Consider the following 16,603-nt stretch of genomic DNA (forward strand, 5'->3'; position numbering starts at 1 on the left):
CCTTTCTTTCAAAATATTTCAAGAAATCAAGGCTGTAAGAAAGTCTGTGAATGGAACCCTCAAAAAAACTGTCTTTTTTGCTTTCCTTTTTTCCTTTTTTTTTTTTTTTTTTGATTTTTAGGGCTGCACCTGAGACATATGGCTAGGGTTCGATCAGAGTTACTGCAAAAGCAGGAGCATCACATGTAGCTGTTCTCTGGTGAAAGAGAGTGCCAGGGCCAGAACACAAGATTCTGGGTCAATAATTAGAATAGGGACAGAATCAGCCACAGTCCAAGGGATAAGTGAGTGGTCAGATCTAAAATTGAAGCCAGACTAGGAGTGACCAGGCATGATCACTGGGCAGTCACCTGGGAGTGCTCTGTCCATGCAGCACATGACATCTTCAAAAGCAAGAGTCATTTTTAAGGTGGCAACTTAGTGCTCCATTGTGATGCTATGGGCCAGTCTCCTTTGTGTTTGGGATTTAGCACAGACTCTTAACACTATTAGTGAGGTTTATGTTGTTTGTTTTGATTAATTTTAATTCAGAGAGAATTAGGCAAATTATATTGATCATGCTCTGTCTACTTAGAAGTTTAGGATATACTGTAAATAGATTTTTCAATTTACAAAATAGTTAACACAGAAATAAAACTGTATATTAAGATGTTTGTAGTATCTGAAAAAGACACTTATGTTAACTGTCTTATTCTCCTATTAATAAAAAATAAGAAATTACAGATTTAAAAAAAAATGAATACAGTGGTAATATAGGAATAACTAATCACATAATGGCTTGATACTGATATCCTTTTCAAGCTAGGAAGCACTCTAAAAACCTTCGGGTTTAAGCAGCCGAAAGAAAAACTAAATATCTAAGTTCCTGAAACCTGCAGTACAATGTGGAACTTTAAAAAAAAATTAAAAAAAGATTATTGGGGTAAAATTGACTTACAATGTTGTATTCGTTTCAGGAGTACAGAAAAGTGAATCAGTTATATACGTACATATTTCTGTTATTTTTTCCCACATAGATTATTACAGAATATTGAATAGATTTCCCTGTGCTATAGACAATAGATCCTTACTAGTTATCTGTTTTATATACAGTAGTGTGTATATCTATTCCCATCCTCCTAATTTATCCCCCCCCCCCCCATGGTTTCCCCTGTGGTTAACCATAGGTTTAATTGCAAAATCTGTGAGTTTGTTTCTATTTTATAAGTTCTTTTGTATCTTTTTTTTATTAGAGTCTACATATAAGTGATATATGATATTTGTCTTTTTCAGTCTGATTTAGTATAATCATCTCTAGGTCCTTAAAACGATTTTTTAAGAGAAGCCTTCAGCATAATGTTCATTTCTCTTGGAAGGGACAATCTTCTTGAAAAGGATGTAAGGCTAGAGTTCCCTGGTGGCCTAGCGGTTAACAATTCAGCATTGCTTGGGTTTGACTCCTGGTATGGGGACTTGTGCATGCCATGGGTGTGGCTAAAAAAATTTTTTTTACAGGGTATAAAGCATACCTGTGATAAGAGAAAATAGGATAATCCAAGGGGGAGAAAGGAAGAAAACACCTGCATACACTCCTATATTTTTTCCTGAATAAGTCTGTCAATAAAAGTCTTTGAAGCTTTTAGATCACCAGCTACCTAATTGGATTTGAGGCAATGACAAACCTTTGTAAAAACAAGTGTAAGATTTAATTTCTGTATGAATTATTAGTAAGATAACTAAAAATCATGGGCAAAAAGTATTTTTATTCTTGCCTTTAACAAAATTTGTTACACTGTCAACTCCATAAGCCTGATATTCGGGCTACACTGATAAGTATATCAGATGGACATGGGCTCCACCATCAAGAAACTTGCAAGCAGTGTGAGAGAAAGATACTTGAAACTGTTATTCCTAGTTTGGATGATGCTATGAAGAAGAAGTGCAAAGGAAAGCAGACCCCTTTGGGTACTTCATGACCTTACTTAAGCTAAATGAAAATGATCGCTTTATGTTCAGTAAGTATGAGTTGAAATTGTCATGATCATATGAAATACACAATAAGGTATTTATAGTAGACATCTTTGTATAGAAACTATTTTAAATACTTCTTTCCAAATGAAACAAAAAGAAGCCTCAGTAATTGAGTTTGAGTTATTAAACAAAAACGTAGTTCAGTATAATTTGTCTTTTTAAACTTCTGGGTATGCCTGCTTATTTTGTTTATGATCATCTTCGCCAACAAAGTGATTACTCACTGTACAGCTTTTATAGTCTTAAGAATTCAGTTTGCTCACCTTGTTGTTGTCGCTTCTGTAGGAATTTCAGTGAACATTACCACTCCTTGTGCAAAGCAGTGCATCACCTAGCAACTGCTGATTGCATTTTCTCTCTGGCCAAGGTCGCTAAGCAAGGAGATTACTGCAGGTAATATATGTTTAATTTCTCCCCTCTTCCGGTGCTTTAGAACAGATGGAGTCATTCACTTGATGTTATTGTTTTTATTATAACGTTTTAACATTACTCAAATGTGTTGGCATTTTGGTAAAGCTGAATATCATATGCATATAGTTTGATTTAAAATTAACAGATTCCTTTCTTGTTTTACCATTGAGTACAACGAAAGCAGATGTTCACTGTAACCAGAGGTGAATGTTACTTATTTTGGTTTTCAGGATTATGTGGGTGACATTTTTATAAAGGAGCGGTCCTTTCATTTGTTAGCATTCACTTGAACACTTTATGATATGTTATAATGTTATAAAAATCTCATTTAAATATCATCTAAATCAGATATGGGTGAGACTTCAGGTATGATTCATTTTGAGGCAAATCGCACTCAGTCATCTCAAATTGTTCTTCCTTAAGGCTAAACCTTAAACTTGAGCCAAATATTTGGCCTGTCCCTCTGCCATCTGGGCCCCACTAGGGGACAGGGGTCCTGCTTTCCAGACCCACTGGGACAGTAGTCTTCCCATGGCTTTGCTGGGCAAAACTTGGGCCTTAGGCCATGCAGCCCCAGTGGTGGTTCTACACCTGGGCCCACCACAGGTGCATCTCTGTGGTGGCCCCACATCCGCTGGCGCCCTGTGTCTGGGCTCGCTCCTGCAGCTCTCTCAGGCTGGAATTTTGCACTGGTGGCTCTCTGTGACTCCTCTGGGCATTGACCTATCAGGGGCTCCCTGGAGTCTCTTTTTTAAGAGTACCAGCCCATTAATGAGGGCTCTATTTTATGGCCTCATCACCTCCTAGGGACATAGGTTTGAATACTGGCCTGGTTATTTAACAGCTAACCTTAAACAGCTTTTGTAACCTCTCTGATCCTCAGTTTCTGCATTGATAAAATATTATCTGCCTCTTCGAGATGTTGTGCAATGCAAATGAGATAAAGACATGAAACATCTAAACAGGACCAGGCAGATGATAAACAGTAAACAGCAATTATTACTCACAAGTATTTGTTAAAAAATAAGAAAAAATTAAGTATTGTAAAAATTCAGATGATGAACACTAAATAAATAGCAGTTATTACTCACAAATGTTTCTTCAAAAATCAGAAAGTATTAAGTACCATAAAAATTCTTTGTCTTGGGGAGTTCCCATTGTGGCAGAGTGGAAATGAATCTGACAAGTAACCATGAGGTTGCGGGTTTCATCCCCAGCCTTGCTCAGTGGATTAAGGACCCAGTGTTGTGGTGAACTGTGGTGTAGGTTGCATATGTGGCTCAGATCCTGAGTTGCTGTGGCTGTGGCTGTGGTGTAGGCCGTCAGCTGTAGCTCTGATTGGATCCCTAGCCTGGGAACCTCCATATACCGTGGGTGCAGGTCTAAAAAGAAAACAAACAAAAAAACACAACAAAAAGTTATTTGTCTTTAATAAATATATCTGAACTTAAGAGTTTAAGGGTTGTTAGTATCTTTCATACCTATAAGAACTTATTTTAAAAAATCATTTTTCGTTCTCTATTAGTTTGTGGTCTTGTCTGTCTCTTTGAACATGGTAGGCATAGTTATCTTAAAGTCTGTGTCCAATGCTGCAAATATCTGTAGTCCTGTGGGTCTGTTTCTATTGTCTGTTGTTTCTACTCATTTTCATTTGTGTATTTCCCTAAATGCCTGGTTATTTTGATTATTTTTCTGGGCATTGCATTTATAAAATCATTTATAGAAATCATTTGATGTTACATTTCTTCTGAAAGAGTCATGTTTCAAGACACTGATGATGTTGTGGCATCACTTAATCCATACCAGGGCTTGAGATGATTGAGAGATTCAAAAGGTGCAGTTCTTACTTCACATGCACTCTTATGCCTGGTGTGCGGCTGCTTGGTTTCTCGATCCAGATTAAAGCTAACAGCAGCACTCAGAGTCAGCTGTTCCCTTAGACATCAGCAAACACCCTTCCTGGCCCTCTGTCTTACCTGAGATCCTGGCACGGCAGTCCCTTGCTACCAGATTATCAGGTGCTTTTAAGTCACTCTTTTCTATACTTTAACCAAGTTTTTATTTGTCCTCAGAATGATTGTTCCAAACCATCTATTCTATTAGTAAGACAATTTCAGGAAATGCCACATGCCCAAATACTCCAAATTGAATACTATATATCTCATATTAAGAAAAATCCACCTAAAAATTTTTAAATGGAAAACCATGCCATTACCTTTAAGTAATACAGTCTCTTTTTTAGCAGCCATAAAATTGAGTGTAAATAGCCATGGAAAAGGAAACTTTTATTTAAAATGCTTTTTAAACTAGTATTTAAGTATCTGAAGTTTGTGCTTTTGTCTTAACTTTCCAGCTTGTTTAAAGATTTTAGTGCATTTGAGTTATTGAAGTTAGTTCACATTGATCATTTGGCTTCATAATTACAGTCTTTTCTTTCTAAATGCTATTAGGATATTTTATTCACTTTAGTCTAAATCTTTATGTAAAAGTTTTTATTCTAGGTCTTTCTATCCAGTTTGGATTCTGGACATTGTACTGTTTTATAGATTCTATTCTGTTTCTGCAGGTCATTTAAAGGAGAATGATACAATTTTAAAAATATAAAATAAGATAAATTTATTTAGGTTCAATATTTCATCCTTTCCAGGCAGTATCTGGATTTTCTCAGTTCTTTCTCCTTCAGTGCCACAAAATACCATCAACATGATTTTCATATCTTTCTTGCTGTATAGCATTTCAACTCTCTGAATAATCATTTGCTTCTTACTATACCAGGGAGTGTTTTGTCATTATATAATTTGGGTTTTTTTTTTTCTTTTTTTAAATTATTATTTTTTAATAGTTATTTCCCCAATACAATTTTTTATTTTCTTCTGTACAGCATGGTGACTCAGTTACACATACATGCACACATTCTACTTTTGCACATTACCGTGCTCCATCATGAATGACTAGATATAGTTCCCAGTGCTACACAGCAGGATCTCATTGTTAATCCATTCCAAAGGCAATAGTTTATATCTATTAACCCCAGGCTCCCCAACCACCCATTATATAATTTTGATAGCAACAGAGTAAGTCAGTATGGATTTTAGAGCAGAACAAATCACTTAAATTCTTCCTCTAAAGTAAAACCTTCCTGAGAAGTCATATCAATGTCATGAATAAGATATGTTGATTTCACTTGGCTGAGCACTTAGGATTTTATTTTAAAACTAATAGCACTTACAGTTGGTTGCTTTTTTTTTTCCTTGTACAATAAACCCATTTAGATTAAAATTTTCTTTCAGAATTATACTCAAATTCAAAAACTGTCCTTTTCTTATGCTTTTAAATGTCCCTTTCCAAATGATGATTTCAAATTATTTAGTCACATACTTTAATCACCTCCTTTGGAAATGTGAATGTACATTAAGAATCTTAGAGTTTTGTTAGCTGGGTATATTTAAGAAGAAGAATTTAAGTGTCTAGAAAAGTAGTATTTCTTGGTGTTATGAGTGAGTTCAAAAATGTGCTTACATGAAAAAGTTCTGATTCTAAGCACCTGAAGAAGTCATTGATAGGATATTATGATGAAAAGGAACCAAAAATGGCCAAGAAATTGGTGAAAAGTTACTCAACCTTAATAATCAATGAGTGCAAATTAAAACAATGAGAGAACACTGTTCACCCACCATGCTGTTAAAAATTAGAAAGTTTGATGATATCAACTTTAGGGGAGGGTATGAAAAGTCACCTTCATATCCTCTGGTGAGACAATAAATTGAATACAGCTATTTAATCTGTTAAAAAATACGCATACCTGATAATTTAGAAATTATGCTTTAGTAATTTCTTCTCGCTTAAAAAAACACTTGGAAATACACGTATATATATGGTTGTTCATCACAGCATTGTTGACAGCATTGAAAATCTAGACAGTCTAATGTTCAACAATGGAGCACTGGAGTTCCTGTTGTGGCTCAGCAGTTAATGAACCTGACTGGCATCCCTGAGGATGCAGATTCGATCCCTGGCCTTGCTCAGTGGGTTAAAGATCTGGCCATGAGCTGTGGTGCAGGTTGCAGATGTGGCTTGGATCCCGAGTTGCTGTGGCTGTGGCGTAGGCTGGTGGCTACAGCTTTGATTGGACCCCTAGCCTGGGAACCTCCATATGCTGTGAGTGCGGCCCTAAAAAGAGAGAAGGACCAAACAAACAAACAAACAAACAAACAAAAAAACAACCTGCAATGGGAGAACAGCTAATTCATTATGCAGCAGCTTCCAAGGAATGCTGAAATTCCCTTAATCTTTGGTATTCCATACTATCAGGATTCATTGGACCTGATTTCAGCTTTTGAGTATTGTAAAGATCTTCCAAATAACACAGATTAAAATTTACTTTTTATTGGAGTTCCCCTTGAGGCTTAGCTGTAATGAACCTGACTAGCATCCATGAGGATGCAGGTCCAATCCCTGGTCTCACTCAGTGGGTTAAGGATCCAGCGTTGCCGTGAGCTGCGGTGTAGATGGCAGATGCAGCTTGGAACCTGTGTTCCTGTGGCTGTGGTATAGGCTGGCAGCTGTAGCTCTGATTTGAACCCTAACCTGGGAACTTCCATATGCTGCAGGTACAGGCCCTAAAAAGATGACAGCAAAAAATTTACCTTTTATTAACCTAGGGAATAAATAAAATTTATTCTCCCTAGGTCTTACCATATGGGTCCTTTTCTAAATCTAAGATGCATTAGGGGATCTTTAATGATTTTTAAAAAGGGGAATAAAATTTTTTCTGCATAGGACTTACCGTATGGGTCCTTTTTATAAAACTAAGATGCATTTGGGGATCTGTAATGATTTTTATCTTGCTTATTTATGTCTGGAATGCTTTACTATTTCATCATCCTAGGAATTATTCGTCATTGTTTATCAGTTTTTCCCACTATGCTATAAAAGTCTAAAATGAGGAAGCTGGAGAATGATGCAAAAGTGTGATGGAAAGCGAACTAGAAATCACGTCAGTCTTCAGTTTTCTCATTGAATTACCTGAAGAGTTATATCATCTTTCAAGAAGATCTAAAAGAAGACTGGAGATGTCACCGTTATAGTCTGCTTCTAACTTTGAGGGAACACAGTTGAGAATTCAGAATTTTCCATTTTCCACTCATGATAGCCCAGGGAAAAAAATGGACAGAAGACATTTCATAATTATTAGATTAATCAAATGGCCAATGTGAAGAGAAAGATAGTACTGCTCTAGATACTAATGATGATGGTGAGATTTCTTGTATAAACAACATCAGATTATGAGTGTTCAGATAATAAAATCTGGATGCATTGTCTTGAACTCTAGAATTACAGTGTAAGTAATTTATTTGTGAGGGCAAAATGAAATGTATATTCTTAGCCAGTTTGTTAGTCCATAGGAAGCACACATCATGTAATGTTTAGTGACAAGAATAATCAGGACTATCCCATTTGCTAAAAGGACATGTGTCAGTATTCTTTTATGATGTGTTTATACTAAAATTTACTTGATACTCTGTTGGTGGATAGGTGCCGAAGGCAAGAGAGCGAAAGGAAATAGATGGAATAAAAATGCTCATTTGATTGATTATTCTAATTGTACTTATAAATGTATGAATGAAAATGTTTTGCAACTTTGGAGCAAGGATGGCTATTTTCTCTTTAAGAAAATTATGAGCTTTAAAAATTTCAAAAAATTCTTCAAATACTGCATTTTTGTTGTAACTTGTAAAGAACCAGAAATGATGCTAAGCTAAAACCTATTAGAAGTGTATTAAAATGTAGAATTCATAATTATAAATGAACATGGTCTAGGTGCATGTGTGACAACTGACGAATAATCAGTTATATTCATAGTGTGTTGCCCATTCCAGGCATATAGGCCTTCAAAACCAGTAAATTATGGGGGAAAATTTTGAGATTTCCCATGTTTGAATTCTTACTGTCGTGAGGTCCTTTCAAAGTGTTCTTTTTTATTCTCAATTCTGCAAATGATTTGCAAGATGACTTAGAAATATTAAATGTAAATAAAAGCATTCATTGGACCCATATGGTAAATGGGAAAATCTGTGTTTTATGTGTACTGAGGAATATTATGGGGGGGGGGAGTAGTTGTGGAATGATATATTACAGTATGATTCTGGTTTTTGGTTTTGTTTTGTTTTTCTTAAATCGCAGAGCAATACAGCGAATATATATAACCTTGAGTGCATAGAAGAAGGTTGGGGAGGGTAGACATAAACTGCTCTCAGTAGTGACCTCTGAGGAGGAGACAGAGAGAAGGACATTGCTCACAAGAGCCTAGATAAATAGATAAAGCTGTAGATAAAAAGCAGAAGTATAAAACCTTAAAAAGCAAAACCAGCAAGGCAAACAAATACTTTTTTATATCAAAAAAAGTAAAAAATACTAAAGACCATAGAAAGATGTTTTAATTAAATAGAATTTGAAAATTTTAAGTCATTCTGTCCCCAAGCCCAACACATATTTATATTGATGTAATAATTAAATCCAGAAATCATTTATTTTGCTTATTACCAAATTTTCTTTGTTTTGCTTATTACTGAAAATGATTGCGATAATGTGAACTGCAATTTTTATTAATGATACTATAGAATAGTAGGTAAATAAAAAATTAAAAGGCTCTTTCAAAGGTACATCTCAGTTATGGAGCCATTGTAAAAGTCTGCTGAAGTTTGTGCTTAGAGCTGAATTATAATAATTGCCTTTCCAGGAGTTCCCATCGTGGCTCAGTGGTTAACAAATCCTACTAGGAACCACGAGGTTGCGGGTTCGATCCCTGGCCTTGCTTAGTGGGTTAAGGATCCTGCGTTGCCATGAGCTGTGGTGTAGGTCGCAGACATGGCTTGGATCCCGAGTTGCTGTGGCTCTGGTGTAGGCCGGCGGCTGCAGCTCCAATTGGACCCCTAGCCTGGGAACCTCCAGCGGCCCTAGGAAAGGCAAAAAAAGACCAAAAAAAATTGCCTTTCCAATTGGTTTTATAGTTTAAACTTTAACTTTTATACTCAAAGCCTTCTTCTGAACATATGTTCTTAAAGGTTTTGTTGCATGTGTGGCAGACTGGCCACAAAAATTGTCATGCCATCTTAGAGCTTTTTTTAAAGGCTATTTCCTTGCCTTGTAAATTGAAACATGCTTCTTTTTGCAGACCAACTCTACAAGAAGAAAGAAAAATTGTAATAAAAAATGGCAGGCACCCTGTGATTGACGTGTTGCTGGGAGAACAGGACCAGTATGTTCCCAATAGTACAGATTTGTCAGTAAGTACCACATTGCGGCAAAAAATGAGTAAAAGATGATAACATTGATCTGACACTTTTAAATACCAAGTAATGTTTTAAAAATTTACCCAGTTTTTTTTTAGCTTTGGCTTTAAATCCACCAATCTTTGGCTATAGTTTTATATTCACCATCAAACATGGAATTGGTGCTTTTTCAACGAAAGATTATCCATAGAGGGAATGATTTAGTAACTAAAGGATTAGCCTTCTCCTTGGTAAACTAGGAAAAATATTTTGTTTATAAATGCCCACAGATGCTGATGGTGTGGAATCGTACCATAGTTTCACACATTACTGTGGAATATTTGCTTTGTCTTGTGCTCTGCTGTTTTCAAATGTTCTGTGAAAGAATCCCAGATGCTTCGGCTGATTTCAGTGATAAGAACTTTTGTTGCTTAAGAGGTTCCCATCCTAGCTCAGCAGTAACAAACCTAACCAGTATCCTTGAGGACGAGGGTTCGATCCCTGGCCTTGTTCAGTGGGTTAAGGATCTGGCGTTGCCGTGGGCTGTGGTGTAGATCTGAGATGCAGCTCGGATCCCAAATTGCTGTGGCTGTGGTGTAGGCCGGCGGCTATAGCTCCGATTGGACCCCTAGCCTGGGAACCTACATATGCCATCAGTGTGGCCCTAGAAAAAAAGAAATTAGGAAGAGGTCAATTTGTTTAAAGTCATATTAAGGAATTTAGATTTTTTGTTTTTCCTAAAGGATTGAAAATACTAGTAAGAGAATAATTAAAGCTGAGGAAAAAAGTCAAGTGTGTATATATGTGTGTTGTGTGTGTATTACATAGAGTTACATTGTCAAAGGTAAACAGAGCCATACACTGATTAAAGTGGTAGGAGTAGGTTTATTCAATAGTATTATATAGCGAAAAGAGTCCAGCTTGAACTAAACTCCACTTTAGTTTGTATAGAGATGACTGGGTGTTTCAAAGGGAGAATGAGGGATAGGGAGGAGGAATGGGTATGGGCAGGTTCAGTGGAAACAAACCTGAAACAAAGTGGAAACAGAAATTTAGAAAGGAGATGGGTTAATGTGAGACATTTCTGGGTTTACTAACTGGCCGCTGGTGCCAACACCCTCCCACAGAGACGGAAAAGGCCTGTGCATTATCTCCATGAATGTTTGCATTTCAGAGAGAGGACCTCACACAGTTCTGGGTGGTAGAAGGTTTCTCTCTCAGAGGGGCAGAAAAGGGGTTTATAATTGCAGACTGTCTGCTCTAACAGAAGGTTCGGGGTCTCTCCGCCTATCGGCAGGTTTTGGCTGGAACAGATGTAAGTTCTCTCCTGGCATGTGGTGCTTTCTCAGGCAGGCACTTGAAGGGGGACTGGGGTCATCCCAAGAATGCAGCCCTGGGCGGTTAGAAACTATGCAGGCATTTGTTCTGGTCTCTTACTGGTGAGGGTAAATGAAATCGTTTGTGCTGAGAGGGTGCAGTTTTTATAGGCCGAGGTTGAGACCTAGTCACATAAGGAACTCAGAGCAGCCTGACTGGAATTTGGTCAACATAGACTAAAATAAGCTTGTGATGAGATGAAGGAATTACTATGTAGGGAATAATGAAGTGAGACAGGGTGTGTCAGAGAATGAGATACCTGACTTCAAGAGTGCAGAGGAGTTCCCTTTCTGGAACTCTAGCGGAAACGAATGCGACTAGAATCCATGAAGATGGGGGTTTGATCCCTGGCCTTGCTCAGTGGGTTGGGGATCCCACGTGGTGTAGGCCAGCAGTTACAGCTCCAATTCGACCCCTAGCCTGGGAACTTTCCTATGCCATGGATAAGGCCCTAAAAAGACAAAAAAAAAAAAAAAAAAAAGATTGCAGACATAGTCTTGTTCTGGGTGTTGGCAAGATCCTAGGATGGCCATGGTAGGTGAGTAGCAGTAGAGAAGTTCTTTGGAGATGGGGAGGTCAAAGAAGAGAGTTTGAGAAAAAGTCAGCCATGTGCCTCTTGAAATCATCTAAAGCAACAGGATTTGTGCTGAAAGGTGAAGATGGTCCAGGTGTCAGAGATTCCAAGGGATGGTGACAGGAGACCTAGATGTGGATGTCAGTGCCTGTGGTGAAGACAAGAAGAGATGGTTAAAAACAAAAAAGGGTAGAGATGGAAAAGCCCTAAAGAAAAAGATACGGAAAAACCTCTGAACCCTCAAATAAATATTGTAGGATGTGGCAAAAAGCTCAGCCTCACAGTGAGAGGACTGCAGGGGACTGAGCCAGCTTTCCGTTTAAGTCAGTGGGGTTAGAAACACAGAAATACTGGGGAATTTTCAGAGAACAGTGAGAAAATTCAGAAGAACTCGGAGCTTAGGTCAGAGAAGGGAAGCCGGGAGGAGCAGGGGAGTTGGAAATAAGACAAAGTAACCCATCTTGGGCTGTGAACAAGGATGACAGCGATGTGAGCCTGGTGAATTGGGTTGGCCACAGAAGTGGTGAGTGAAAGGAAACGTTTTGAATTACATCTTGTTCAGTGGTACATTTTGATATCATACAGAGACTTGGAGTAGTTTATAACCAGATCCCCCGTGTCTGAAAACGTGTCTATTCTCATTAGGGAACTTGTTAAGTTATTATTTATTTATTTATTTATTTTTGGTCTTTTTGCCTTTTCTAGGGCTGTTCCTGTGGCAGATGGAAGTTCCCAGGCTAGGGGTCGAATCAGAGCTGTAGTCGCCAGCCTACACCACAGCCACAGCAACGCCAGATCCGAGCCGTGTCTGTGACCTATATCACAGCTCACAGCAATGCAGGATCCTTAACCCCCTGAGCAAGGCCACGGGTCGAACCTGCAACCTCATGGTTCCTAGTCGGATTTGTTAATCACGGCACCACGACGGGAACTCCTAAGTTATTTAATTTATCAAACCAGGTTAATAAATACTAATGTATTTATTGTCTTTTAAAGGAAGTCTTTATGAACATCAGAATTTCTTTTTTGGTTTCCATAATACCAGTAGGGTGTAGCTTTTCTTGAGAAAGTAATGCAGTTGTACCATTTAGTCCCTTGGTTTCAGGAAAAAGGAGGTTCATAAATCACTTGAAACATCATTTCCTTTTATTGTTCCCATCCCGTACTCAATCTCAAGTATGTTATCCTTGACACTGAATTTTTGTTTGTTTTTTCTTTCCTTTCTCATTCTTTTTTTCCTTTTCCCTCTTTCTTTTAAATAATTATACTAGTTAATAAAGCACAATTTGAAAAACTAAAATAGCTTAAATTACAAGAACATTTTAAAGAAACATTGAGCTCTTACCTTTAAATTTCACAAAATAGAGTGGTTTATTCCAGCAACCACCTCAGAATATTCCAGAATATTCCTTTTTTTTTTTTACATACACTTTTTCTAACTTGAGTAGGAGTTGATATAGAACTGTTGCTATGGTGAAATGCATTCTTTTTTGCAGGGTATGAATTTCTATATAGGGATAGTGTTGAGAAAGAACTTAGTATGTAAAATTCGATTTAAAATATTTTATAGGTGTTAATTATAAAACATACTCTGAAAATAATTCCCTGAAAGTCAAATGGCATTGTTGCTTTTGATAGTCATGTAATTTTAAGAAATGGTCTTTTGTACATGTGATTACAAGTATACTTTTCTGAATTCTGTATTATGTGAACTCCTTATAGTACCTCTAAACCAGCCAACTTATTGCCCACTTGTCCTCTCCCAGTTTTAAAAATAATCATTTTTTCTTCGCATTTCACAATCTTGCCTTGTTTCATGATTTTTTTTGCTAGCATAGTTTTATGAATATTTTATTCTTACAGGTTTTGACGCGGTTACTTTGTGTCAGTATTGTGCTTGATGTCAGGCTTACAGAGAAGAAAGAGACCCGGTACCTCTCTAGTCTGATGGGAGATAAATCCAATTAAATTAATACCAGTAGAGAATTTATACAGGCTATGAGGGAACTAACGGATTATCCAGTATAAAGATTGGTAACAGACTTGAACAGGCATTTCAAAGTAGAGGATATCCAAATGGTTAACAAACTAACGTTTCTTCTGGCAGGAAAATAGCAAAGAGTCACATACAAAGGAACTGTGATTTGAGGTGCCTGTGGAACATTTGGTGAGGCAGATATAAAAGCCAGGAGAGAGGGCTGAGCTGAAGTTAGGCATGAATGATGATGGTGCATGTCCGGGGAGTTGAGATTCTGGATCTGTCACTCAGGCAGATAGTATAAAAATGTAAAGAAGGCTGAGGAAAAAAGCCCTTTCAAGCATTAACACTGAAGGAATCGTTTCACTGAAAATAGGTTTAAATGAAGAAAACTTTTCAAGTATCTGTTAAACATATCCCTACCTAATGTTTAGCATTTATTGTTTCAACTGAACATCAAAAAAAAAAAAATAATACAAAAAAGATTTAAAAACAAGATGCTATTGTATATTCTTTTGTATCCATTAAGACCTAGCTCTGCCTCATCTTCTAGGAATCCTTGTTTGACTTATCCAGGCATAATTGAAAGAATGCTCTTTTAAACCCTCTTTTTCTGGTTCCCTTCCCTGACTCATTATATAATCTGAGTATTTGTAGACTTAGCAGCCACTGGATCTGCCTACTTCCAGTTTATTCTCCACTCTACAGCCATGGGGCTTTTCCTAACCTGTCATATCATACATTTGAATTAATACTTAAAATTCCAGCCATATAGTTCCCAACTTACTGTGCCTCTGGGACTTGGCAGATGGTCCTCCCTCTGCCTAGAATGTCATCTTCCCGCCTACTGTCCACACCCACCTCCCACACACCCACGTCCCACCCCACCCACCCTCCAGCTTCTGCTTGTTCTTTTAGTCTGATCTTGGTGTCACATGAAGCCTTCTCTACCAAAGCTGGAGTGGTACCCCGTCTCTTCCCCACAACACTCTATATTTCTCCCCACTTCAGTATTTATTCCACTAAACTGTAATTGCCTCTTTTTTTTTTTTTTTTTTTGGTTCATGGTTCGCAGTGGACTATATGCTTGAAGAGAACAGGGATTGTGCTTCCCTGCTTTAGTTGTAACCCTGCTGTCAATCATGGTTCTCTGGCACATAGCAGGCATTCCATCTGGGTTGTTAAGTAAGGATTTGTTTGAAGTCTAGAACATTCTGGCAGATGGAAGTTCCAGGCCAAGGATCAAACTCACACCACAGTGCAGCCTGAGCCACAGCTGTGACAATGCTGGATCCTTAACCTGCTGCACCAAGAGCGAACTTCCACGGATAGATTTTCGATAGCAGTCGAAGTGGGTTTTTGTTGTTGTTGTTTTGTTTTAATATAAATAATATAAATTTATTTATTGGGAGACTGAAAGGGAAAAGTGTGGTTGTGGTTTCTAAATTGGTAAGCTGGAGGAAAAAGAGTCAAATATGCAAATCAGGAAGATTCCCAGGAAGTGCTGGAACCCTGTAGATCTCTGTAACCCAAGGGAAATCCAAAGCCCCAGTGTTCTAGCATGGGACAGGATGGACACTGGAGTCCTGGTCACATCCTCATGCCTTGACGTCAAGAAGGTGCCATAGACCCTACAGCTGTGTGGGCACATAGTAGGTGTTCGCATATTTGTTACATGAATGATAAGGTGAGGGAGTATGGGAGGGGAGCAAAGACCACAGACTCTCCATTTCCTCCCTTCTCCCAGGACAAATACTCCCAGAAATGCTTGTTTTGTCTGTATAAAGTTTAGAGTCTAATTATAATATTCGTAACCTGTTGACTCTTTGTACCTACTGACAAAGCAGAACAACAGTAATGCATTCCAAGATATATATTTGAGTTTTAAGGTTAATTTAATTTCATGGACAGGTTATTCTCATGATTTTGTGTTTTCTTTTTAATTGAAGGATAGTTAATTTATAATATATTAATTTTAAATGCACAACACATTGATCCAGTATTTTTATAGATTATACTCTATATAATGTCATTACAAAACAATGGCTATATTTTCCTGTGCTGTACAATATAACCTTGTGGCTTTTTTCAAATTTTATTTTATGGGTAAAAACAGTTTTTAATGATTGCCAAGGGGAAAGAGGAAGAAATTTTTATAACGGAATGAGAAGTCTTTTTCTTTAAAATGGCTTATTAAAATACAACTTGTTGTAAACTACAAATAATGAAAAACACAATTTCTAAAAGGACTATATATCTTTAAATGGTCAATTTCATTGTTAATTTCTATGGCTTTTTCTCCCCATTTTTTAAAAGATTTATTGAAGTATAGTTGATTTACAATTTTGTGATAATCTCTGTTGTACAACAAAGTGATCCAGTTATACACATACACATATTCATTCTTTTTCAGATTCTTTTCCCATATAGGTCATCACAGAATATTGGGTAGAGTTCCCTGTGCTACATACAGCAGGTCCCCATCGACCATCCATTCTATATACAGTAGTGTGCACATGCCAATCCCAAACCTCCAGTCCATCCCCTCCCCACACCCTGTCCCCTGTGGTAACCATAAGTTTGTTTTAAAAGTCTGTGAGTCTGTTTCTGTTCTGTAAATAAGTTCATTTGTATCCTTTTTTGTTAGATTCCACATGTAAGTGATATCATATGTTTGTCTTTAGCTTTGACTTACCTCATTTAGTATGCTAATCTCTAGGTCCATCCATATTGCTGCAGTTGGCATAATTTCATTCTTTTTATGGCCAAGTAATATTCCACTGAATATATGTACCACATCTTCTTTATCAATTTCTCAGTCAGTAGACATTTATGTTGCTTCCATGTCTTGGCTATTGTAAATAGTGCTGCAGTGAAAATTGGGGTGCATGTATCTTTTCTAATTATGGTTTTCTCCATATAGATGCCAGGAGTGGGATTGCTGGGTCACATGGTAGTTCTAATTTTAGTTTTTTGAGAAAC

General features: G+C 37.4%; 1 protein-coding gene across 3 annotated transcripts in view; it reads left to right on the top strand.

The window, feature by feature from the left end:
* Positions 1 to 16,603, top strand: part of MSH3 (mutS homolog 3) — a 185,169-nt gene that overhangs the window by 119,158 nt on the left and 49,408 nt on the right. For all 3 annotated transcript variants that reach the window (XM_047778198.1, XM_047778201.1, XM_047778199.1), the window contains exons 18-19: positions 2,296 to 2,403; positions 9,596 to 9,707. In XM_047778198.1, the coding sequence (XP_047634154.1) occupies positions 2,296 to 2,403; positions 9,596 to 9,707 (220 nt within the window). The remainder of the gene's footprint in view (positions 1 to 2,295; positions 2,404 to 9,595; positions 9,708 to 16,603) is intronic.

Source organism: Phacochoerus africanus, chromosome 4, assembly GCF_016906955.1.
Source record: "Phacochoerus africanus isolate WHEZ1 chromosome 4, ROS_Pafr_v1, whole genome shotgun sequence".
Classification (NCBI taxonomy): domain Eukaryota; kingdom Metazoa; phylum Chordata; class Mammalia; order Artiodactyla; family Suidae; genus Phacochoerus; species Phacochoerus africanus.